The sequence below is a fragment of the Cibotium barometz genome, chromosome 1, assembly GCF_041138505.1.
Source record: "Cibotium barometz isolate CiBa-2024 chromosome 1, ASM4113850v1, whole genome shotgun sequence".
Classification (NCBI taxonomy): domain Eukaryota; kingdom Viridiplantae; phylum Streptophyta; class Polypodiopsida; order Cyatheales; family Cibotiaceae; genus Cibotium; species Cibotium barometz.
The window spans coordinates 60,427,366-60,452,607 of NC_141046.1; the positions used below are offsets into that span (position 1 = coordinate 60,427,366).

Genomic DNA, 25,242 nt, shown 5'->3' on the forward strand with positions numbered 1-25,242 from the left:
GAGTTTTATGGGAGTGTGTACTCCTTGGTGTCTTAGCTCGAACAACTTGATCCAGCTCTTGCATGGCTATATTGGGCAAATATGCTGAGCTAAGCATATATAACGATGTAAGCTCTTGCCCATCCGTCGTGGAAAATCTAGTACCAGCTTTTCTAGGCAATATGTCTAGTGTAAGCGAGGATATGCATCCAATTCTCAGAGTCTTCCGGCTCTAGGAGTGGTGCACAATCCTCACTCTCCTTTTCATCTTCTAGTGTTTTATGGCATGTCCGACATAGATGGACGCTCGAACGGACACTTATCTTTTGTAAGATAACGTAAAACACATAAAGCAACCTTATCTTGAGCTTAATGTCAAATAAGGAAAGTCAACAACTTCATTTACATACTTGCTTAAGACTAGTAATAGTGACTGGACCATTTTTAAGTTTAAGTCAATTTTGACACTAGGCAAGGCATATCACTGTCTCCTCCTGCCATGGTTGGTTCACACTACGAGGAATTTTCTCTCCTCAACACACCCCACTTTTGTATATACACAACTAGAGAAGAAGATGCTCACTTGCTATGAGTTACTACTTACTTGCTCCCTCGTGTTGCAATAAAATACTTGTAAGCTCTTCTCTTGTCTACTCTTACTTGCATGCATACTATTGGATTCTTGCATGTTAGAAAGTTTGCATACTTAAAGAGGATTTCTTGTAAGTTGCTCCCTCTCATTAGCTTCTTCTTTCCTCGCCTTTGTAACGAAAAATATTCTCTTTTTGCCTTCATCTAGACATAGAGAACACTACCTTCATCCCCTTAGCAAAAGAACATTCCAATATGACAATAGAGTTGAGACACGACAAACAAGCTAGCACACACCCACATCTGGGAGTTGCATTGTAACTCGAAACCAAACCCAATGACACATGGTTCGATAAGGCTAAGTTAAGCCCTTGACTTGAACACACCTAATGAATAGGTGGATATTATGCAAAAGTAAGATATTACGCATAATTCTGTCTTATTACATGAAGTGCAAAAGTAAGTGGTATTATTGTTTTGGGTTGTAATATTTTGTCGGCTATAAATGTAGTTTTGGAAGGATTTATAATATGAGAGACTCGTTTCTTAGCATGGCTAAATAAGGAATTTGTAGAAGAAAAGAACTCAATTTTTATTTAAATAATAGCAAGGGTAATTTTAAAAATTGTGCACCGAGTACCAAGTTATTGACTTGTGATGAACTACTATATTTTTGTTGTTGCAACATAGCTCCTTGCCTAGGTCTCTCTCACAACTTTTTGCAAGATCTATTGTGGCTACTCTAAGTAGATTTTGCAAAGGAGAATCCAGGTGCATAAATCAAACTTTACATTGAAATTCAACATACAATTAGAATCCAATCACACAAATCAAACTCTCAAATCTATAATATTGTGTTTAGAAGAACAAAAGTATTCTTCAAAGGACAGGCATGTTCCTTGGTTCTTTAAGTTTTGAAGAGTAAGTGTGCCAAACCCCAATCCACATGAAAGTGTGTTATATTGCATACCTATTTATATATATTTATATAAATAGGTATGCAATATAAAAAGAAAGTTTTTACACACTTTTATTACCCATTCATGATTCCACATCAAAGCTTTGAAATCAATTTGTTGAAACCAAACACTCGTCAATTATAAAATCTAAGATTACACACCATTGAACTCAATTTGTTGGCTGTGCATTTCTTATTTTGTTAGATGTCCACTCATCAAACAAGAAGCAACACAAAGCAGAAGTTGATGGCAACAAGCCAACTGGAAAAAAAAGTACTAGTTTTATCAGATATCCACTCATTGGGTGGCCTTCCTGTTGCCAATTGTTCTTTCCTTTTGAAAATCATTCTAGTTACCCAAAGAACCCTCTCAACACCCTAAAGCCATTCATAAAATCACATTCACATTCGGTGAAAGTGCTAAAGAGTTGCTTCTTGAAGTAGTGATCAACACAATGTAGCAAAATTTCATCTAAAATAGGGGTCTCATATGGAAGCCTATCATTGTAGGAGAATCCATGCATTCTCACATTAATGTAGGGGGAAGGCAAATAACACATGCTTTGCTTTATGTTGTAAAATAAAGAGCACTCCCAGAACCTAAAGAGCATTACCTCATTTGCTTTCTTCTTTGTAAAGTCTCAATTCTGCATTCATGGAGCTTATAGAATCACACATGAAACATCTGGTTGACTGTTTCTATTGGCTCTTTGCAGATAGGGCAAGCTTGTGCCTCTTCATTTTTTAACCTGCATGACCAATGATTTAAGAAACTCACCAACTTGAAACAAAAAATACATCTGTGACACCTAATCAATAAACTGTCTTTCCTGCTATAGAAAGGAAGAATGATGCCTGAGAGATCATAGAATGGCAAAGCTTCCTAGCGTCCAGAAGTTCCAAGAATTTTAACGTAGGGTTTGAAATATCAAATGTTAAGAACTTTTGATACTAGGTCTTGGCACTCGACTAAACAAAAAGAAAAAATATATTTTGAAATTTTGATGACAAATGACCAAAAGAGGACAATTTTGTAGAACATGCCACAATGCTGCCTGTGTAACAAGCAGAAGAGTCCTTCCTCCCATTGCTGAGTTCGCCCTTCCTCCCTCTGCTGAGTTCCATCGGCCCAATTCCCCTCCCCGGCTCCCGCCCCCGCCCTCCAACCACCTCCTCCCCACCCCAACTAGTTCATCAGTTCTCTGATCCAGTGAAGACGAAGATTGCAGCTTCCCCAGTAGCTTCCAAGCCTCTAGAGTCCCCTGGGGGCCAGCCCCTTGTCATGGCAACGCTAGTGGACTGCAGCTTCTTCAGGTGCCTGCCAATGGACGCAAGTTCGTTCTTGGAGGTGGCAGCCCCTTTCAGAGTATGAATGATTTTCCATCACTCGTGTATTGCCACCCCAGACAATGGTTAGTGATCTTCTCCTCCCCCCTAAGCTTCGCCCTCACCAGGGAGTGGGACTGCGAGGCAGTGTCTACCACTATTCTCACAAGCAGTTTCTCTCTCTCACCATATTCGAGACAAGCATCTCATTGACATTGTCTCCCATTGCTGGCCTTGGCTCGCATGGAGCTAGGAGGGTCAGCTTCCGAGGAAGAGGCTTGTAGCTTTTTGCATTAACCATCATAGAAATCCATTAGGGCTGGATCCCCTTTCGTGCAGTATGGTATTGTCAACTTTGTATCATTGACCATCATGATGACACTATCACTAGCAAAGCACAGTGGTGCTTGGACAGCAATTGTCCATTTATGCCCCAAGATCACATATGCTTCCAACACATACTCAACCACAAAAAACTTACATGTAAGGGGATTAGTTTCAATATACATTGTATGTTCAAAGAACCCCAAACATGGCATGTTTATGTTTTGTGTGAATGGAATTTTCTCAGCACCGAAACACGAGGACAGATCTCTTGCCTCTTTGAGCCTAGAGGTGGTGGTCCTCTTTGTTTTTCTGCATGTGTCAGTGGCAGTGCCTCTTACGCCGGCATGCCATTACCTTCCAGTGTATGCATATAAGCAAGGCGAGAGCGGAGTGGGCCTTCATGGAAGGCAGGATCAGGACCCTCCTTGCTCAGCTTCGGTCCCATAACAAACATCACCTATTCCCCCTCCAAACCGTCTCCGAAAACCCTCCGTGCACAGGATGTGTCGAGCAGGACTCACTCCGCCCATTCTTAGCCATGCAGATAGTCTCCTTGAGCATTCATGGGATGGGTGGGCCTCACTCAGAGTCATGGTCGGAGGCTCAGTGGGACATTCTTTTCCTTCAGGAACAACACCTGTCAGCAGGATGGACCCGTAGATGCAGGAAAATCATGCCTGGACAGACTCTGGTCATCCGCTTTTGTCCAGAGGGGAACCAGGGGGGGTGTCTGCATATCATTCAATGAGCAGTTACTCCCCTCGGTTTTGGATTCAGACACCGTTTTCCAAGGTAGAGCCCAATGAGTTGTCATCAGGAGTGGGGAAGACCGCATGAGTTTCCTCAACATCTATGTTCCCAACAGGGTGGCAGGGCAGACGGAGTTTAGGATACAGGTGTGGCAGGAGCTCCCACAGGCAGATTTCTGGTGCTTGGGATGAGACTTTAACATGTTACGAGGATCCAGATGACATACATGGAGGAGGGATGGATACTATTTCAGCGGCCTAGTCGTAAGTACTTCGCCTGGGAGGAATTGGTTCTCACCAGAAGGATCCCTTGCACCTCCCAGAGTTCCATTGCACCCATGGGAGCCTCCATTTCTCTAGATCCAACAGGAGGATGCACAGACCGAACCTTTCTAGCTCAGGCCCCCACCATCGCAGTGTGCAGGCTTAGGAATATAGCTGGTACCATTGAGTCAGACCTCCCCAAGTTCAGGCAGATTTCTATAGAGGAATTCTCTTGGTTGATCCCCTCGCCCCCCAGATTGAGGCAACAAGAGAGAGAGTCTGGCAACACACATGGGAGGTGGTCCCCCCAGGCTTACAGAGTTTCTTGTGTTCTCCATTCTTGCTTGACGAGCTGAGTGAGGATCTTCAGGCCTTGCCTCGTGGCAAATGCCCGGGCAAGGATGGCCTCCCAGTTTCCCTCTTGGTTCTTCATTGGGATCTCATGGAAGGTGGTTTTCGGGCCGCCTTCAATGAGATCATGGTCTCTGTCCACATGCCGGAGTAGCTCTCAGAAGGGCTTATCCATTTGATTCCCAAGGAGGGAGGTGATTGTTTGGAGGTATGGCAGTGGTGCCCCATCACCCTCCTTGGAAGCGTGTACAAAATCCTAGCCAAAGCCATCAGCCTCAACTTCTAGATTTGATCCAAGGCTTCCAAACCGGTTTCATCTAGGATAGGAGCATCCAGGATAACATCCAGGTCCCTTTCCTACTCTTCACAGAGGCGATGAGCAGCTTTCTGTCAACGCAAGGATAGGACTCCATGGCCTGTCTCCCCATCATGTCCTAGGAGGAGCTTCTTGATTCTGAGTTCGCCGATGATGCAGCCGCCTACCTTTCTGGAGAGGAAGGAAACCTTTAGAGATTTGTGCTTGCCATCAAGGACTTATGAGCGCTCAAATCAATTAGCACAAGTCGTGTCGTTTTTGGGTTGGATCTTCACCCACCCACCTTGGCGCCCAGTTGGGTCACTTCACAAGATTCCCAGTGGCACCCGGTTAGATATTTGGGTTGTCTAGAGGAGGGAGAGCAGTTTTATCCCCTCCATGCAAACATCATTGAGTTCTCACGCTTAGGCGAAGTTCTCCTTTTAGGGGACTTCAACGCCAAGACTCGGAGCGAGCAGGCATCTGTATATGACCAGGAGGAGCCGACCATGCATGAGATAGACTCGGAGGAGATTGGCATTCAGCGGGCATCACAGGACACAGGATATTACAATTTACAGCATCAGGGAGAGAGTCCCTCGTGCTGGGGACCACACATGGCTTAGCTGTCCTCAACAGGCTGTCCCGTTGGCCTTCTTCTGGAGCTCTCACATGCTTCCCACATGGCGGAGGCTCAAGTATGGTGGATTACCTGATGGGATCTCCAGCTTTAGCCACATCCATACATGCCTTCACCATCCCCACCCGGCCCCTTGGAGCCGACCATGCCTACCTCTCCTTCAGCCTCAGCTTTTCCCAACCATCCTCACCATCACCACCCATCTCCCACTACACCCAGATTCACTTCCACCATGATGGGGACTAGACTTACTCTGACAATCTCTATCGACATCTAGCACCCCAATCTCCCACTAGCCAACTTCACCTCTTAGCTCACCACAATCTTACACACCTCTGCCATAGCCGCATTTGGATCCACCCTCCAGACCCCCTTCCGCACCATTCCCCAGAACGATTGGTATGATGAGGAATGCCGCGCAACACGTGAACGTCTCCTATGCAAGGTTGCAACTGGCCAAATCCAAGAGCGAGATGCTCAAAGGATTAACCAATACACAACCAGATATAAGAAACAAGCACATGTTAAGGGCCAATACAAGGACTTATACCAATCTCTCAAAGGTGTGAACTGTAATAAGGGCTGGAAGAAAATCCAGGAGAAACTCCCACCCATCTCCATCCATATGGCACACATATGCATGATCCTTGTACGAAGTACCAGATCAGCCCCCCATCACATCCACCTTCTTCACACCCGCCATGGTAGCCTAAGCCATCCGGGGACTCAAACAGTAGATCACAGGACCACAAGGGCCTCTTGGTAGAGCACATCTCCCATGCGGGGGAGAATGTGACACCCCCCTGGTCCATATGTTCAACCAAGGCTTCCCGCCCACCTGGACAGCCCATATCATCACACCCATCCATAAAGTTGGAGATCCCATGGACCCCAACAATTACAGAACTATTATGATTGGCCACACATTGGCCAAACTTTATGGGTTAGTACTTGAGATGGAGCTCAGCACACTAGCAGAGAGACATGGGCACTGAGCATCAGGGCAAGCAGGCTTCTGCAGGTCATTCTCTACTTTGGATCACATCTTCACCCTCTAAGCCATCATAGAAGATGGCCAGAGCACGACACCAATGGGTTTATTGTTGCTTTGTGGATTTCTGCAAAGAATTTGATATGGTGCCTCAATGCCAGACTACTGCAGAGACTCCAGGATTTGGGGGTACCATCAGCTGGGGGATCGTGGCATTATATGAGTCAGTCATAAGGCGGGTGAGACGCCCAAGAGGATTATCAGAGGAGATCTCCAGTACCATCGGAGTGAAGCAAGGATGCCCACTGTCTCCCACTCCCCTTGGCCTCTACATCGGCGAGATTTCAGCCTTCATTGATAGAGAAGGGGGAGGAGGCGTATCACTAGCAAGCATCCTTGTTTCCATACTACTTTATGCTGATGACATTGTGCTTATTGCAAATTCTCCCGAGGCACCTTGACACATTACAGGATTTTTGTGCACAGCGAGATCTCACAATAAACCTCCGGAAAACCAAGGTTATGGTCTTCAACACATCCCCTCTTTTCATATCTCGACTGAGTTTCACCTACATGGGCAGCCCAGTGGAGATTGCACACTCGTGTGTACTTGGGAGTCACTTTTACTGGACCGGTCTTTTCGATGTGCCATGCTGCAGAGGCTAGACTCATGTGCAGGTAAGCTTCTCTCTTTCATAAAGAGACAATGCTTGCAGGACCCGAGGACCAAGATGTGGATATTTGACACGTGGTCACTCCAGCATTGATGTATGGAGCACCCTTTTGGGCACCTGATCTTACAACGGCCAAATGGCGAAGATAGAGAGGCCTCGGGTCATGATGCTCTCCCGTATGATACGCAGCAAACCATCAGTCCCACGTTATATTATCCTACCTGAGTTTGTTGCAGCACCCATGGTAGTGGAGACACTCCTCCAGACAAACATTCACAGGATCAGTTCCATGGCCCCCTGGAGGCTCCTGAGGCTCGCCCTACAATCCTCCCAGCAACTAGCAGCAGATGGACACGAGTCATGGTATAGCCAAGTATGCACCTCGTTCACGAGGCAAGGACTCAACATGGATCACCTCCCCCCACTCCAGTGTGACCCGGACTCCCTATTCATCAGGCTCTCTTAGGATGACAAGAACCGGGTGATCAGAAATGATTTATTGGGACTATACATATAGGATACCTGGATCACAACACATGAACCACTCTCACACAAATGGCAGTACTACATGGATACTTTCATGAGGCTTACAGAGGATGGTTTCATACTGAGGGCCAAATATCTTGACATATACATGTCACATGCCATGCGGATTGGGGGTGGACTTTCTGCTCCGTATCTTGTTGCAACCCTGGACCAATGGTTGAACCATCAACCAGAAGCCACTCCCACCCTTACTTCATCACACATCGGGCCCGCTCCCGTCTTCCCTGTGTCCTTGAGCCTAACTCAAGAAAGGCAAGAAGAATCCCAAGCCAAAAATGACCAGATCGAGCAGGTAGGACGGATTGCAAGGGGAATTGAAAAAAGTGCTCGACAAGATTGATGCTCAGGTCAATGCAAGTACAAAATCAAATGGACACAGTGTGCTTACCAGAGACTGCCTATGACTGCGAAAGAAATTCTGACTATCCAGGACGATCACCGCAAACGGGAGATGGCAGAAATACAAAAGGAGATGGCTAAGATGAAGGAACACCATTGGAGAAAGAGACTGCCAGGCTGAATGGAGAAATACAAGACTGCAAGAAGGAAGAAGGAGAAGTCAGTCCATCCATCCTCTATGAAGTTGCAGACCTCAAGGTGAAGCTTTAGGAGGACATTGTGGAGACCAAAAGGAGATTGAACGAGGGTGGCATGTAATAGTGAAGAAAGAAGTTGAGGAGTGGACAGAGGTCACCAAGAGACGTAGGACATCACACACGCCCACTATTACTCATGACACGATTGAGGAGAATAAAAGAAGTGAGATTCAGGCATTACATGTGCATGTGGTTGAGCTGCAAGAAGGGGAGTCTGCCAAGTTAGACGCCACCATACTATGTCAGAAAATGGGCATAGAAGGCACACCATATATGGATGCGTGGCGAGCAGGTAAGGACACCACACATGCCCAACCACTACTACTCAAATTCAAGGACACCACCAGCCGGCAAGCATTCTTGGATCATAGAGCAGCCTCAAAGGTGAGAAAATTTATCTTGGTGATGACCTCACTCCCACACACGTGGAGCCAAGGAAATGAGCATGCCACAGGTGCTTGAAGCTCGTAAAGTGGGAAAGTGGGCAGTTTATAGAGATGGCAAGGTCATCATCACAGATAGACGCCCCAAATATGGACACAGGCTTTGTGGACCACACATCTGAGGATGGCAGTCTGGAACAGCAACAGGACTTTGTGGCCAGACATTGGGGGATTCAGGGAGACTTTCACTGGACGGAACATCATCTTCTACACAGAGAGTCGAGACGCACCACAGCAGGAGAGGGGACTACCACATGTATTGGGATACCAATGGGAGTCAGCTTATTAGGGGGAGACCCGAATAGTAGGAGTGAGGGGAGACATTGGGGGATTCAGGGAGACTTTCACAGGACGGGACATCATCTTCTACACAGAGACGCACCACAGCCAGGACTACCACATGTATCGGGATACCAATGGGAGTCAGCTTATCGGGGGGAGACCCGAACAGCAGGAGGAGTGACGGGATCAGCAGGATTAGCAGTTTTATCTAGAACACACAGCCAGCCCATCGTTAGCATAGTCAAGGGGGATAACAAGGCCTGCTACATGTGGGTTCGGTTACAGATTACAGCCTCGAGATGCATTTATGTGGCAATATGCTATTTTGTCTCGGATTCTTCACGCTATGCCCCACAGGAGCGGAGGGAGTCTCCATACACAGCTCTATCCGAGGATATCATTGGCTTCTAGGGTCTAGGCGAGGTCCTCTTACCCACCCCCATCACAAGTCCACACATCTAGCACTCATATGCACAAGCATTATACCACATACCCCACCAACCCCTCCTCCCACATGCACCTCATGCATGTCCAACCACATCCACCTTCTTCATAGGAGACATGGTGGTGAAGGCCATACACAAGCTTCAGAACAGCCGATCACACGATCACAAGGGGCTTATCGCTGAGCACCTCTCTTATGCACGCAACACCCTGGCACCCCTCAATAGGGCGCTCCCAAAGGGCCTTCCCCCCACCTGGTCATCACACATTATTGCGCCTATCCGTAAGGTGGGACACTCGGGCGACCCCATGGATCCTTATAACTACAGAACCATCAGGATCGGCCATATCTTGGCAAAGCTCTATAGATCTATACCTGAGTCTGAGCTCAACACCCTAACAAAGAGAGAGAGGAATACAAGGCACCACGGCAGGCAGGATTCAGGAGGACCTTCTCCATGCACGATCACATATTCACACTTAGGGCTTTCATCAAGCAGGCGAAGGCAAATGGTCGTCGACTATACTGTTGCTTTAAGGACTTCCGCAAAGCTTTTGATACAGTGCCTCGGGCTCATCTCCTACAGCGGTTTCCTCATCTCAGGGTCCTGTTTGACATGATGGTCTCTAGCACCATCGGAGTGAAACAAGGATGCCCACTATCTCCAACCCTCTTTTGATTTTACATAGACAAGATCTCAGACTTCATTGACAAAACCAGAGGTGGAGGAGCTTTTCTAGGAGGTATTCTTGTTTCCATCCTTTTATATGCTGATGATATTGTACTCATTGTAGATTCTCGGGAGGGGCTACACAAGCACATGGATACTTTACGGGATTTTCGCACATAGAGGGGGCTCTCGGTCAACCTTGGGAAAACCAAGGTTATGGTATTCCACACTTCCTACCTAGTTGCAAGCCGTACAGAGATCACTTACATGGGTAGCAGGGTTGAGGTGGTGCACTGAGCTACCTTCACTAGTCCATGCTTTTGAATGAGATAGGCAGCAAAGGATAGACTCACTAGAGGATATGCAGCTCCGGCCTTATTGGAGAGGAGTGTTTCCAGGTGCATTTTCAGGAGCCGAGGACGAAGGGTTGGCTTTTTGACACCCTAGTCACCCCAGCACATATGTATGCACCTCCCTTCTGGGCACCTAATTTATCCACAGCATAGAGCATCCTCAAATCATGATGCCATCACGGATGATACGCAGAAAGCCATATGTTCCCCACCAGATCATCATCCAGGCAAAGTTTGTTGCGGCTCCTATGTTGATGGAGGCCCTGTTCCAGATAGCCACTTATGTACACAGGGTGAGGGATATATATATATACCATCATAAGGCCAGATGAATCTGAACTTACAAATAATCTTAAAAGAAAGAAGAGAATCACTAAAAACAAACAAAATCGAAAATAGGAAAGCTTAATAGAGACACCTTAGAAGAAATAATAATAACTTGCAAAAAATAGACAAATACATAACTAAATCACACACGCCCACATACACACAAATTCTTTATTGAACCACAACAAAAGAATTTCTAACAAACAAGCAAAACAAATTTTTAATGACTAATTCACTAAAACAAAACAAGCAAAGACAAGAATACAAAAAGTGTGAACTTTACCTCAAAGATTGTCCAATCATGAAGTATAAGATCATCAATTTCATCATGCATAGCATGGACTAGGTGAGGGAGATGGATCCACTTCGACTCCCCCGACTTGCACTACAGTCATCACAGCAAATAGCGGCCAGAGGAGAGCATTCATGTTGGTATGGCACAATATTCACCTGGTTTCAGGCACATGGATTACAAATGGACTGGCTCCCTCCATTTCAGTATGATCCAAATTCCCCATACATTAGGCTTACACATGAGGACAAGAACCAGGTGATCCAATACAATCTATTGGGGCTATACACACGTAACAAATGGATTACACCAGTACACCCATTGCCTACCAAGATGCAGTACTACAGAGATCGTTACCTGAGATTCACAGCAGATGGTTTCATACAGAAACCAAGTTATCTCGATGCCTTCATGTCCCATGCTATGGGAATAGCCATTGGCCAGCTTAGGGTATCATCCCATAGACTGAGGATAGAGACTAGCAGAGCTGAGCGGATATCCAGAGAGGACAGGACATGTAGACTTTGTCAGACAGGGTTTGAGTCGGAGGAGCACTATGTTTGCCAGTGCCCAGTCTACTATGAGATCAAAGGAAGATTGCATTGTCTATTCAGAGAGGGAATCAGACCCATATCCCGGATCATGGAGTACCCAGATCAGAAGTGCCTTGAACTCTCCCTACTAGAGCTCAGCCGACACAGAAAGTCGCTACTGAGAAATCCTCGCCCCCAACAGCCCTCCTCTCAGCTTACCATCACCAGCTTTTTTCCAGCCTAGAGGGGTGATAGGAAGGCACCAGAGCCCATCGCAGTGGATATGGAAGCCTATACCACAATGCCCCCTTGCAGCAGGCCCATGGGAGTCGCATCAGATCGGGCACGCACACTCCAGCGAGCTAGAAGCCCTTGTCCCCTCGGACCCCCGTCACCCCCAGCTCATTAGCCCCGGATTAAGGAGATCCTAGCCCGCCATCGAGCAGCCTCATCCTCACAGCAGACTATCGACATCTCTATCTTCTTGTATCACCCATGATGGACATCCTGGATGGGCCGTTGCCCAGCATTCAGGGTTGATTGACTGTTTTTATTCAGCTCTCCCATATCCCATCACTTACTGTACCCTATACCTAGCATAGTAGGATCTAGATTTTTCATCTTGTATATTCTCAAAGTCTAAGATCTTAGCTTTCAGTTTTCAGTTTTAGTTTACTGCTGCTTTTTCTTATTTCATCCATGATGAAATTTCATGGACACTATGTACATATCATTTTGGTCTCATAGACCATTTAAGTCTTTTGAAGGCGTTAATAAAACTCTCTCTCTCTCTCTCTCTCTCTCTCTCTCTCTCTTAGCTTAAAAGAAGCTATATAGAATCATTCCAAAAAAATCACAAAACATCAGAAATTTGCTTACCTCAGTCCACAAGGAAAGCAAGCTGCCGAGTGCCCACATGGAATGAAAAAGCTGTTTTTACAAGCATCCAGGCAGACAACACAGAAAGCACTATCAGAAGAATCATCAGCTTCATTGATCTCATCATAATCTCCTCGATCACCTTCCTCATCTTGTCCCCTATCCTGCTCTCCTCGGCCCTGGGAGTTTCTAGAATGCAGCTGACTTGCTAACTTAAATGTTGCCGAGGCTATGAAAAAAACACAGCCTGCTTATGAAAAACAAAGAAAATCAGTATCTCTGCCAATGAGATGTCCTCACCCCCTGTTATTAGATGACAATGTCCAACCTTTGTAATACCTAGAGCAGAAGCTAATGCAAACCATCGAACCTTGTAGGACAGCTTTGCTTTCCAAAAATTGCTCTGCAATCAAGTATAAAAACTTAACACAGCATTGTCTTTACCATCATTCAATACATCCATACATGCATGCATGCATATATTACATACATGCCATACATGTATACTATACATATACACACTACCATATAATAGCATACATACGAGCATACCATATAGCGTACATGCATACATACATATATACACACATGAACGTGCATGCATGTGTGCACACATATTTAACATTTGCTAACACAAGTATGGCACAAACTATACAACCTGATGGTATTCTGGAGTGCTCAGCACGGCAGCTCTGTTGCCAAAGAGAGATATTTGTAATTGGCATGGTTTAGGGAATGGAATGCATAGATAAACAGCGGTATCCGTGTTGTATAAAGTTGCAAGGACTTGAAGGCCAAGAAGAATCTGTTAAATATCAACCATAAAATCATCTCATCAAAGGCTAAGCCACCCAACTGCACTGTGTAAAACAAACATAAGATAAGTCAATTAAGGCACTACACCTAACCTCCGTGCTTTGCGTATCAAGGTTGTCTACAACAAGTGAATAATTTCCATCTCTTGGCACTCTGTATTGCAATGTCCCATCTGAAGGTGCATACCAGGCATTACTTTATGGTGTTGCAAAAGAAGGTGGTTTGAAGTCTTTTAGAGCAGCATAATCACATACCAAATTTGAATTTTAAAAATAAGATTAATGAAAAAGCGTCATTATCAAGGAACCATAAGAGGGGTACCAATTGCTTGATTACACTGCAACTGAGATTTCTGCTTGAAGTCTTGAATCCAATCTCTTGTCGACTTATGCTCTGCCAGGAAAAAATCAACCATCTCTCTCTCTCTCTCTCTCTCTCTCTCTCTCTCTCTCTCTCACACACACACACACACACACAGGTGTACATGGGAGATGATCTCACCCCAGCACAGGTGGCACACCAGCATGAGGCGATGGCGACAGTTCATGAGGCCCGTAGAGCAGGCAAGTGGGCTATCTACAGAGATGGTAGGGTCATTATCAGTGAGTGCCGTCCCAAATAGAGACACGTGTCACGGGGTCTATGAGACCAAACACATGAGGTTGGCAGTATGGAACTGCAATGGCATGCTATGGTCGAATCCAGGAGGCTTGAGTGAGACTCTCACAGGCAGGGATGTCATTTTTTATACAGAGACCCATCAGAGCCCTGAGAGGGGCTTACCATACATAGCCGGGTATGAGTGGGAGTCAGCTTTCCGAGGCGAGACCCGCACATCAGGAGGAGTACATGGCTCTGGAGGGGTAGCTGTCCTTTTTAGATCCCATCTTCGACAGATTCTCAGCATCGTCCGGAAGGACGAGAATGCACAGTATCTTTGGGTGCGGCTATAGCTTAGGAGTGACAGAGTCATCCACATTGCTGTGTGCTATTTTGCACCACGCCACTCCCCTTACGCCGCACAGCATGGCCAGTCACCGTCACCGTAGTACGTACTACCATTATATGGGGATATTATGGAGTTCTCACAGCTGGGGGAAGTCCTCCTGCTCCGGGATTGCAATGATAGGACGGGAAGTCAGCAGGTCCCACTACTCGATCTGGACGACCCTATCAAACTACAACACCTGAACATCACTGACACAGGGCTACAGAGATCATCACAGGACCGTGAGGAGGTCGTAGTGTATGGGAGATATTTCTTAGAGCTGGGAGCTGCACATGGTCTCTCACCACCATACTCCACACATCCGCCACCACTTCTTTCATCTACACACAGCGGTTCCACCTTACTCCAACCACATCTACCGACAACTCCAGGATGTGGAACCTACTGTCCCCCTATCTACCCTCACATCATAGCTCACCACCATACTCCACACATCCGCCACCATTCTTTCATCTACACACAGCGGTTTACCACCAAGCCACCTTGCGGTTCCATGCCCCAGAACTGTTGGTATGATGACGAATGTCAGGCCACACGCTCCCATCTTAAGCATGAGGTACAGATTTTTTTGCCCGGCAAATCACGAAGCGCCAAGTGCAATGGATTTCTCAACGTCTCACCCAATGCAAGAAACGGGAGTTCTACCCTCGGAAAGAGGATAAGTTATACCGACTTTTCTTAGGGCCAAATTGCAAAGAGGCCTGGAGGAAACTCCGAGAACATCGCCCTCCCACACCTATCGCCTGCCCGGACACATGGCACTCCTATGCACGCTCCCTCCATCATATCCCCCGTTAGCCACCCCTACCCCCACCACTAGATCCCCGCCGTCCATCCTACCACCTCCACCTTCTTCACAAAGGGCATGGTCCTCAAGGCCATTTGTAGACTACGCAATGAGCAAGCCCAGGATCATGAGGGACTCACTGCCGAGTACATCTCGCATGCCAATGATTCCCTGGCGCCCCTACTAGCCTACATGTTCAATAGAGCCCTTTGTGAAGGATTTCCACCCTCTTGGTCCACCAACACCATACCCCCATCCTCAAAGCTGGAGATCCACTTGATCCTAATAGTTACAAGGCGATCATGATTGGCCACACATTGGCTAAACTTTATCGATCAGTGCTAGAGGCTGAGTTCAGTTCATTTGCAGAGAACCAAGAATGCAGAGCCTCAGGACAGGCTGGCTCCTCATGACACGTTGGCTTTCGGAGGAGATACTCTACCCTTGACCACATCTTCACCCTCCGTTCCATCATCGAGGAGGGTAGAGCACGACATCAAAGGATTTACTGCTGCTTTGTAGATTTCCACAAAGCTTTTGAGACTGTACCCCGACCCCGCCTCCTACACCGTCTACAAGAGATCGGAGTCCCATCTGACATGGTTTGGAGCATCATCGCCCTCTATGAGTCCGTCATCGGACGAGTGAGAGCCCCAGGAGGTACATCACAGGAGATTTCCAGCACTATTGGGGTGAAACAGGGCTGCCCTCTATCACCCACAATTTTCGGCCTCTACATTGATGAGATCTCGAGCTTCATTGACCGATTAGGCAGGGTTCATCCCACATTGGCAGGCATATTGATCCTCATACAACTTTATGCAGATGACATCATCCTCCGCTCAGACTCAGCCGATGGGCTTCAGAGACATTTGGATGCCTTACAGGACTTTTACACTAAGCGGGACCTCTCTGTTAACCTTCGTAAAACCAAAGTAGTGGTCTTCAATACCTCTCACCCCTTCACATCCAGATTGAGCTTTACATATAGAGGGGATCCTGTAGAGATTGTCTCATCCTATGTCTACCTTGGTGTCATTGATACCTGATGTGCGGGGTTTCACGATTTCTAGTCGGCCCATTGGCATAGCAACCGATCATGCATACCTGAGTTTCACACTAGTAGGTAGATCCCCGAGAGATGGGCCAGCCACTCATCTACCTAGGTACCCGAGATATTAGTTTACACGTGAGACAGTTGGGGTTTACCGAGATGCAGTATCTGATGGCTTGTTTGCTTTAGACCCGCATAGCTCTCTGGACAAGATCACGAGAGGATTGGCAGGTGTACTACATGCATCTGCCTCATATGTGTTTCCCTACACTATGATCCCTTCCACCCCCGCCCCCCCCCCCCCACAGCACTGCCCCACAGAAGTTGGTATGATGATGAGTGTCATGAGACACTACCACTCTTTAAGAGTGGGGACCCCATGCTACCAGGCAATTACAGGACGATCATGATTGGTCATTACTTGACCAAACTATATGGCTCTATATTGGAGTCGGAGCTGAGCCACTAGAACAAAGGCATGGTCATCAAGCACATGGACAGGCCGGCTTCAGGAGAGGATTTACTACCTTGGATCACATACTGACACTTCGGGCACTTACTAAAGAGGGCAGGGCACAGAAGAGAAGGATATACTACTGCTTTGTGGACTTCCGCAAAGCCTTCGATATCGTACCACCTCCCAGGCTTATGCACAGATTGCATGACATTGAGGTACCCGAGGATATGCAATGGGGGATATATGCTTTGTATGAGTCTGTGACAGGCAGAGTCCGAGCTCCAGGCAGACTATCCCCGATATGGTGACCAGCACGATAGGGGTGAAGTAGGGAGGCCCGCTATCGCCCACCCTCTTTGGACTGTACATTGATGTGGTCTCCGATTATGTAGACAGATTGGGAGGCCCATGGGGCATGCTTGGCAGGGGTGTTGATACCCATCTTGTTATATGCTGATGATATTGTTCTAATCTCAGACTCTCCGAAAGGATTACAGAGACACCTGGATGCATTACAAGCTTTCTATGCGGATAGAGATCTGACAGTGAACCTTGGGAAAACCAAGGTTATGGAGTTTAACACCACACAAGCATGGGTGACGAGATCAGAGCCTCAGTTCACTTTCTGAGGGGAGCCGGTTGAGTACATCAGGTCATACGTCTACTTGGGAGTTACTTTCACAGGACCACGTTTCTTCCTAAAGAAGGCAGCAACAGCTAGATTAGCTCGAGTGCATGCAGCCTTGGGGGCAGTGTGCACACATACAGTTTCAGGCGCACCAAATTGTGGCTATTTGATACGCTTGTCACACCGACCCTCCTGTACGGAGCTCCAATTTGGGGGCCCAGCATACATCACAGATCTCAAAGAGGGACGGATGAGGGATGGAGGCAAATGGAGAGACCACTGATTATGATGATTGCCCGCATGATTCGGAGCAAATCATCAGTACCACATGAGATTGTTCGGGCTGAGCTGGGTGCCGCAACAGTAGTGACCGAGGCCCTATTCCAGGCAATTACCTTTTTACAACGGCTATGGGAGCTCCCTCAGCAGTGGTACTCCCGATTGGCATTGACCTCATCCATGCAGTTGGCAGAGGATGGAGATACTCATTGCTGGTACGCTCAGATGAGATCATGGTTTGACCTACATGGTTTGCGGATAGAGGCACTACCACCCTTTCAGTACAGTCCGGATTGTCCATTTTTGGATCTCACCCGCTCAGAGCAAAACTACGTGATCAGGATGGAATCATCAGAGTGGACACAGAGAGGACATGGACTAGTCCCCTTGAGCCCTTAGGCACGAAAATGGCTCATTACAAGAGCCATTTTCTACACCTCTCACCAGATGATTTTATCACTAGCCGCCGTACATGGATGTACACCTATCACATGGGATACGTTGTGCCATTGGACAGATCCGGACATCAGCACACCAGCTGCAGATTGAGATAGGGCGATATGTGCATCACATCTTGGATGACCGCATTTGTCAGCTATGCTACGAGGAGGCAGAGACAGAGGAGCACTACATTTGCCGATGTACAGTCTATTATGAGATCCGAGGGAGATATCACTGCCTCTTCCGAGAGGGTTTTGGGCCGTTACGCAGGGTCATGGAGTTTGAGGATCAGAGATGCCTGGGATTGTTCCTACTTGAGCTCAGGAGACAGAGAGAGACCCTCTTGGCAGACAGGAGACCGAGCCATGATGTACCTAGACAGAGGACCCTAACAAATTTCTTCGGCACAGCACCAACAACCCAACCCACACACCTCCTAATACCTCCTCCATTGGGCCATCAAGGCACCGACCACGCTCCTAGGGAGTCACCACTGATAGAGCAGTCATCTTATGTCGTGCTCGTCGGCCACGCCCACCAGGATCCCGACCACGGCATCCTCACCATCGCCAGATCAGAGCCATTATTGCTCAGCATCGGAGGCGCCTACCTCGCTTCTATGACCTCTCCATTCTAGACAGCCCCATGGCGGAGATATTTGATCTAAGGAGAGGGCAACACTTCAACTGATCAGCATACATGGATCTACCTGATATACATTTTCCAGTATTTTCTACTCAGTTTCATCTCGGAGTCTTACAATTCTGTTCTTATAACTGTAAGACAATCAGTTTATTGTACTTTTTAGTCTCATTTAGTTGTTCTATTTGATGAGACACCAACTTCAAATGTACTCTCAGTTTTGGTCTCATAGGCCATTATGGCCTCTTAGAGACGTTAATATATCATCTCTCTCTCTCTCTCTCTCTCTCTCTCTCTCTCTGTGGATCTACCGAGTATGCCACACAGGTTGAGACAAAGGAGCATTACATATGCCACTATGAGATCCACGGCACGTTTCATTGTCTGTTCGTGAGGGATTTGGTCCACTCTTCAGGATCATTGACTTCCTATTCCTAGACTAGCATAGCCTAGGGCTCTTCCTGCTTAAGCTCTGCAGGCACAAGACACTTTCTTAAGAGAGCTTTGGCCCCAGCCACCCCAACCCCTCCCTCAGCAACCAACCATCACCAACTTCTTCCGGACCCAAGAGGTGGAGGACACCCATACAATGGAACTTGTGGACCCGCCTTGGGCTGCTCTAGACCCACCTCACCCCAGAGGAGTTACCTCAAACTGGGCCTCCGCATTGTAGCGTGCCTGACACCCCCAGCCCCCTGGACATCAGCTCCGGATCCGCTATCGAGCTACCTTTCCATGTGACGTAGCTGAGAGAGACCTCTTGGCCATACTTATTAGCCGGTATACCATCTATTGGGGGCTGATGCTCCTCTCATGTTCCATGTTCCTGGTATTCCATGATGAGATTCCATGGACAGTTTTGTATCACCTCGGTGAAATAGTTATATTTTGTTTCTATTTTATTTTCCATTCCATGATGAGATATGCCATGGACATTATTGTGTCACTTTGGTCTCATAGGCCCATTGGGTCTTTAGTAGACGTTATGTATATATTTCTTTCTTTCTTTCTCTCTCCAAAGAGCTAGCTTTTAGACACCCTCACCCTTCAAGATCCACGCCCTTTTCCCGACAACTCCAAATTTAGGATACTTTAGCGCCATAATCAGCTCTGCCCCAGGTGGTGGACATTTATATTGTAGTAGAGGAGGATGACACATGATGAGCACACCACTATTCTCATTACTCATTGTACATCTTTCTTTCACCCTCAACTGCACACATCCCGCTCCACACCACCCCCACCCATCACACATTACACTCAGATCCACATCCATTATGACTGTGATGGCATCTACTCCAGCCACATCTACCACCACCTAGCAGATATGGACCCCTCAGCACCCCCTAGCAACCCTGACTTCTCAATTTACAAACATCATACACACATCTGCCATAGCCGCCTTCCCACATACCGTACGATCCACCACCAAACCCCCCACAGGCACCATGCCTCAGAATTTCTGGTATGATGACGAATGTCACACCACACATGACCGTCTCAAATGTGAGCAAGTTACTGGTCAAATCCAAGAGCGAGACGCTCAACAGATTTATCAATACGCAAGAAAGGAGCACATTGTAGACAACGTTGGGATAAATTATCATGAGCGAGAACTGTAAGGAAGCTTGGAGGATACTCAAGGAGCACCGCCTACCCACCCCCATCACTTGCCCTCAAACATGGCACTCCTATGCACAATTCCTCTACCAGGTACCTAATCAGCCTCCCCTCCCACATCCTCCACACTCACACCCCACCACATCCACCTTCTTCACCTTCCAATATGGTGACCAAAGCCATCCGCAAGCTCAAAAATGGCAGATCTCAGGATCACGAGGGACTCATGGCTGAACACATCTCTCATGCGAGAGACACTCTAGCACCCCTCCTGGCTCATATGTTTAACCAAGCTCTTTCAGCGGAAGGCTTTCCACCCACCTGATCATCCCACATTATCGCTGCCATCCATAAAGCCGTCACACATTGGCCAACCTCTATGGGTCATTACTTGAATTTGAGAGAGGGCCACAGAGCATCTGGACAGGCAGGATTTTGGATGACCTTCTCCACCCTACTCCACATCTTTGCCCTCTCTGCCATCATTGAGGAGGCCAGAGCCCGCAAACGCCGGATTTATTGCTGCTTTGTGGATTTTCACAAAGCCTTTGATATGGTGCCTCATGCTTGTCTTCTCCAACACCTCCACAATCTAGGGGTCTCATCTGACATGCTTTGGGGTATGATCGCCTTAAATTGTTGCCTAATGAAGGATTAGATTAGGGATTAGCATGGCATGATGTGTGCAAGTGACATCCCCCCCTACTAAACTTGATGACAGGAATCCAATTTTCACTGTCTTTTGACTTTGGATGACTGTCATCATTCTTTGACTGCGCTAGGACTCCAACTTGTCATACATCATTCTTGGCAACTTAACTGAAATCATACAATACCTCTAAATATGCTCCATGAGCATTGAAAATGTGCATCTTGTTCCAATGTTGTCCCCTTTGCTTGCATACCCCTATCCCTTAATGCACTGATGACTTTTGACTGAGGATGAAGGCAACTAACTAAGGTTGCACCTCCTGTTCCCGAGAAGCCACTGAGGTACTCCTTTGAGGACCTAACTTCCATGAGCTAAATGCTAAGGATTCACCTAATGCATACCGGACCTTCCTGAGGCTTCTTTTCTACTTGCGTTTACCTTGCTTGGACTTGTACACCCCTTTATGACAGTGCCCTTGAGAACTGTGACAATGCCCTTGTGCTGCAAGTATGATGCCCAAGGGGTGGAGTGTCATATGTGGACGCTCTGGGAGTCTTCTTTCAGCCCTAAATACCTTTCCTGGAACATGCGTGATGCAAAATGCAAGCAGAAGATGGAGTGAAGAGAGAGAGAGAGAGCTGAGTTTTCAGTATATTCATAGTATACAAAAAGGATACAATACTGGCAATCCATAGGCTGCCCTTCAAAAGGTAGCAATACCTAATCTAATACCTAGTCTATGACCTAACACCCAAAATGGTGAGAGATGCCAACAATGAGCCAAGAGCTTGCTATATATAGGCCTTGGAAGGGCAAATGGACTAACCGACCTGCTGTCGGCTAGGTCCCTATAATCCTTTGCTCCAACTGACATCAAAATGCCTCTTTTATGTACTGGCCGATAGCCACCTGGTCCACCCAAATGTCTTCCCTGCCAATACTAGCTGTTGTAGCTCCATATTCAAGTCCTAAACCTAGTCTTTATATGTTGCCCTTCAGAGATTAGCATGTCCATGTGCATGCACATGACATCCCCTTCTGCTAAACTTGACGACGGGATTCCAACTTCTGACCCTGGATGACTATCATCATCCCTTTGTCTCCTCATGGACTCCCAAACTTGTCATCCTTCCCTTCTTGGCAACCTTTTCACTGAAACCCCAGCCCTGTTCTCCAATTCTACTCCAAATCTAATGAAGGTCTATGCATTTGTTCCACTTTGTCCCCTTGCCTTCTTGCCCTGTCCCTGAACACTTTCTTTGGTCTTCTTTTCTTGAGTATTGAGTCTGGCACTCTCAGTCAACCCCTTGGAGGATCCTCCTCCCTTGGAACCGTGTTACTCTCGTTGGACTGTGCACCTTCCTCTCGGACACCGTCGGTGTTTAGCCTTGCTAAGCCTAATGCTCTGACACCAATGTCACATGCTCTAGGAGTCTTCTTTCAGCCCTAAACACCTTTCCTGGAACATGCTTGATGCAAAACACAAGCAGAAGATGGGGAGAAGAGAGAGAGATAGCTGAGCATGGGGAACCTAAGGGGCAAAGAGGCAAAAGGGCTGGAGAAGAAGGGGCAAGCCTAAGGCGAGGAGGGGCGAGAAAGGAAACAAAGAGGAGAAAAAGATAAGGGCGGGGGGGGGGGCGGTGTGTGGGGTGGGATGTGCCTATCGCTAGGCAAAGACCAGAAGGCAAAGGAGGGGGCGGCGGTCAGAAGGCACAGGGTGGGAGGAGCTCGCGAAGAAGGGGAGGCACTAGGAGAGAGAAGTGATGGAGAAGGGGGGGGCGGGGGGGGGGTGTGGGGGGCGTTGTTGTTGGCTTAGGTGACCTGCGAGGGAGCTCCAGCTCATCTAGTACTGGCCTTTTTTATTTTTTGTTCAGTCTTTCCCTATGAAGAGCTGCCTACACAAGTGGTATTGATGTGTACACCTTTCTGTGCATTGGTACAAGACATCCTTACAAAAGGTAAGTCTGCAACCATCAGATGTTCTGTGCAAGCTTACATGAGTGGCACCAATGCTGTACTTCCCAGCCACGGCACTCTAATGCAGTCAAGCTTGACTTAATATGGCTAAGCATGCTTGGCCCAATTCATTCAGGTTTTAGGTTTAAACATCAGATCAAGCTTCAGTTTTCTGTGTGATTGGAGAATGAGTGTTTTGGCCTTCAGTATGTGTTGGACTAACTTGACACATCAATAGTCTGACCGTCCGTCCACAGAATGTACACATTCTTTCTTTCTCTCTCATGATCAGAACGGCACGTGATTCCCTCTATTGATTGGATACACTACAATAATTTATACATGTTACACTATAATCATTTGTACACTTTGTGCCCACGTACCAAATGAGCCTTTTTGCTTAGGCTGTTTTTTTTTTCCTTTTCTATTTCCATGTCTCAACTTTTAGTCTATTCATCTACAGATGTATACATCTATACATCTACAGATGTATAAGTCTGACCTTGGAGTATTCTCACTACAACATTGCCAACTCCAGGCTTTTTGATTGAGCAGGTCACATTCAAAAGCGACCCCTTATTCAGCCACAAAGCAAAAGCCTGTAAAATAAAAGGTTGAACATGAGAATACAACATGAGCAAGCATAATAATGTTCTCTCGAGCACTAAATTTTGAGCCATAAAATAAAGAAGTATAAAAACCAGCACGAAAGATGCTGAGAATTCCTTTTTTTTTAGAGAAGAATATTCCCACCTCAAACTGGTCCGGTGCCACAATCATGTCATGCGATTCACTCCAAGATGCTTCCGATCCAAGATGTGGAGATGCAATAAATCCATAAAGTGCTGGGCCAGCTTTCTCGTCAACCACCTGAACCAGTCATCCTACTGAGCATGATGACCAAAAATTCAAATGTCTTTTCCTTTTTTGGGATAAAAGTATTTTTCCAGTAAGTTCAGACATAGAACCCTTCAACCAAAATCAAAAAGGGATTATGACTTCAATCGTCAAAATATGCACAGCAGAGCCACATTGATGCAGTGGCATAAGATGTAGTAATTCAAGTGTCCCAAGTGTCCCTGCATCCTTGTAAAGAATGCAAACTCCTTCCCTAATCTCGATAACCTCTATGCTGAACTCAATTGATCATAAAATATTTGACCTCAGCACAATGCAAAGTTTCTAAGTAAACTCTACAACAGATTGATGATGTGAGCTCTGCCCACCCACCTTTCTGCTACTGGATGTTGGAGTGCAAATTGCGCTGGTTTGGAGGCTGCCATGTATCCCCCGTAGGGTGTCCTGATGATCCCACATGCGAGGGAGGTTGCTGGCGGGGGGCACTTTATAGGGTAGGATGGCATTGGGTCTTCTCACATCTACCCGGGCCCGTCTTTTGGGGAGGATGGCGGGGCAGGAGACGAGAACCTGACCGGCGGGGGTCGCGCTCTCCTCGTGAGGATGCTGCAGTGGTTTGCGCTGGCTGCCGCTGGCTTGTGGTCCGACTGATCCTGAGCCGCTGCCTCTCCTCGTTGGCATGGTGCGATTTGAGGGCGTGTTGGAATGCAGACCACGCTGGAGGTTGCCATGTGTCACCCTTGGGGTGTCCTAATGATCCCACATGCGAGGGAGCTTGCTGGTGGGGGGCACAATATAGGGTAGGATGGCGTTGGTCCTGTCACATCTCCACGGGCCCGTCTTTTGGGGAGGGTGGAGACAGGAGCCTGCCCGCCGTCATGCTCTCATAGTGGGGCTGCTGCAGTGGTTTGCGCTCCTGGTGCTGGCTGGTGCTGTTGTGCGCTGCCGGCTGCTGTAGGCTTCTTACACTGGATGGTTGGTGGCAAATCACAATCAAGGCAAAAAGTCGCATTTGTAGGCCCCTACCTTTTGCTCACTGCCCAAGAAACTATTTATCCCACAACCTCCACATTGCTGGTCAGCCTGCATTTTGAAGCTTCACAATTTGGGGGTCCCCTTGAACCATTTAGGCCCCTGGGCAGCCTGTTTTGGCCCTGCTGCACTGTGCTATCACATTCCTTGTCCAACAAAGAATGTGAGTGAAAGCACCCAGTTGCTATTGTTTACTTGAGATTTGTGCGGCCCTTTCCTTGTGGAAGCTACCCACCTTCATCTTACTCTACTACAACCTGGCAGGCAAATCTACACTGATGTTTCTTGTATTCCTGCCCGATCTAAAAATAAGGCCCCATTTATGAGAAGCCAAATTGAGCAGCCAGGAAAATACGGACATCACTGAACACATGGTAGACAAGACCACTTGGTTGGGTCTAGCATTAGCACCATTCTGATGTGCATGCACAGGAACCCAGTGTGTAACATGGAGGATACTGCAATGCAGTACTCACACTGGAGCTGAGCAGCATAGGCAC

General features: G+C 47.2%; 1 protein-coding gene across 1 annotated transcript in view; it reads right to left on the reverse strand.

Annotated features, from left to right (window-relative positions):
- Positions 1-1,647: 1,647 nt before the first annotated feature.
- LOC147642261 (E3 ubiquitin-protein ligase APD2-like) overlaps positions 1,648-25,242 on the reverse strand; it is a 29,366-nt gene continuing 5,771 nt past the window's right edge. Inside the window, exons 3-10 of the mRNA XM_086804506.1 lie at positions 23,606-23,722; positions 23,355-23,451; positions 13,649-13,720; positions 13,420-13,499; positions 13,170-13,316; positions 12,851-12,914; positions 12,512-12,758; positions 1,648-2,277 (exon numbers count right to left, since the gene is read on the reverse strand). Coding sequence (XP_086660632.1) covers positions 2,199-2,277; positions 12,512-12,758; positions 12,851-12,914; positions 13,170-13,316; positions 13,420-13,499; positions 13,649-13,720; positions 23,355-23,451; positions 23,606-23,722 — 903 coding nt within the window. The 3' untranslated portion in view covers positions 1,648-2,198. The remainder of the gene's footprint in view (positions 2,278-12,511; positions 12,759-12,850; positions 12,915-13,169; positions 13,317-13,419; positions 13,500-13,648; positions 13,721-23,354; positions 23,452-23,605; positions 23,723-25,242) is intronic.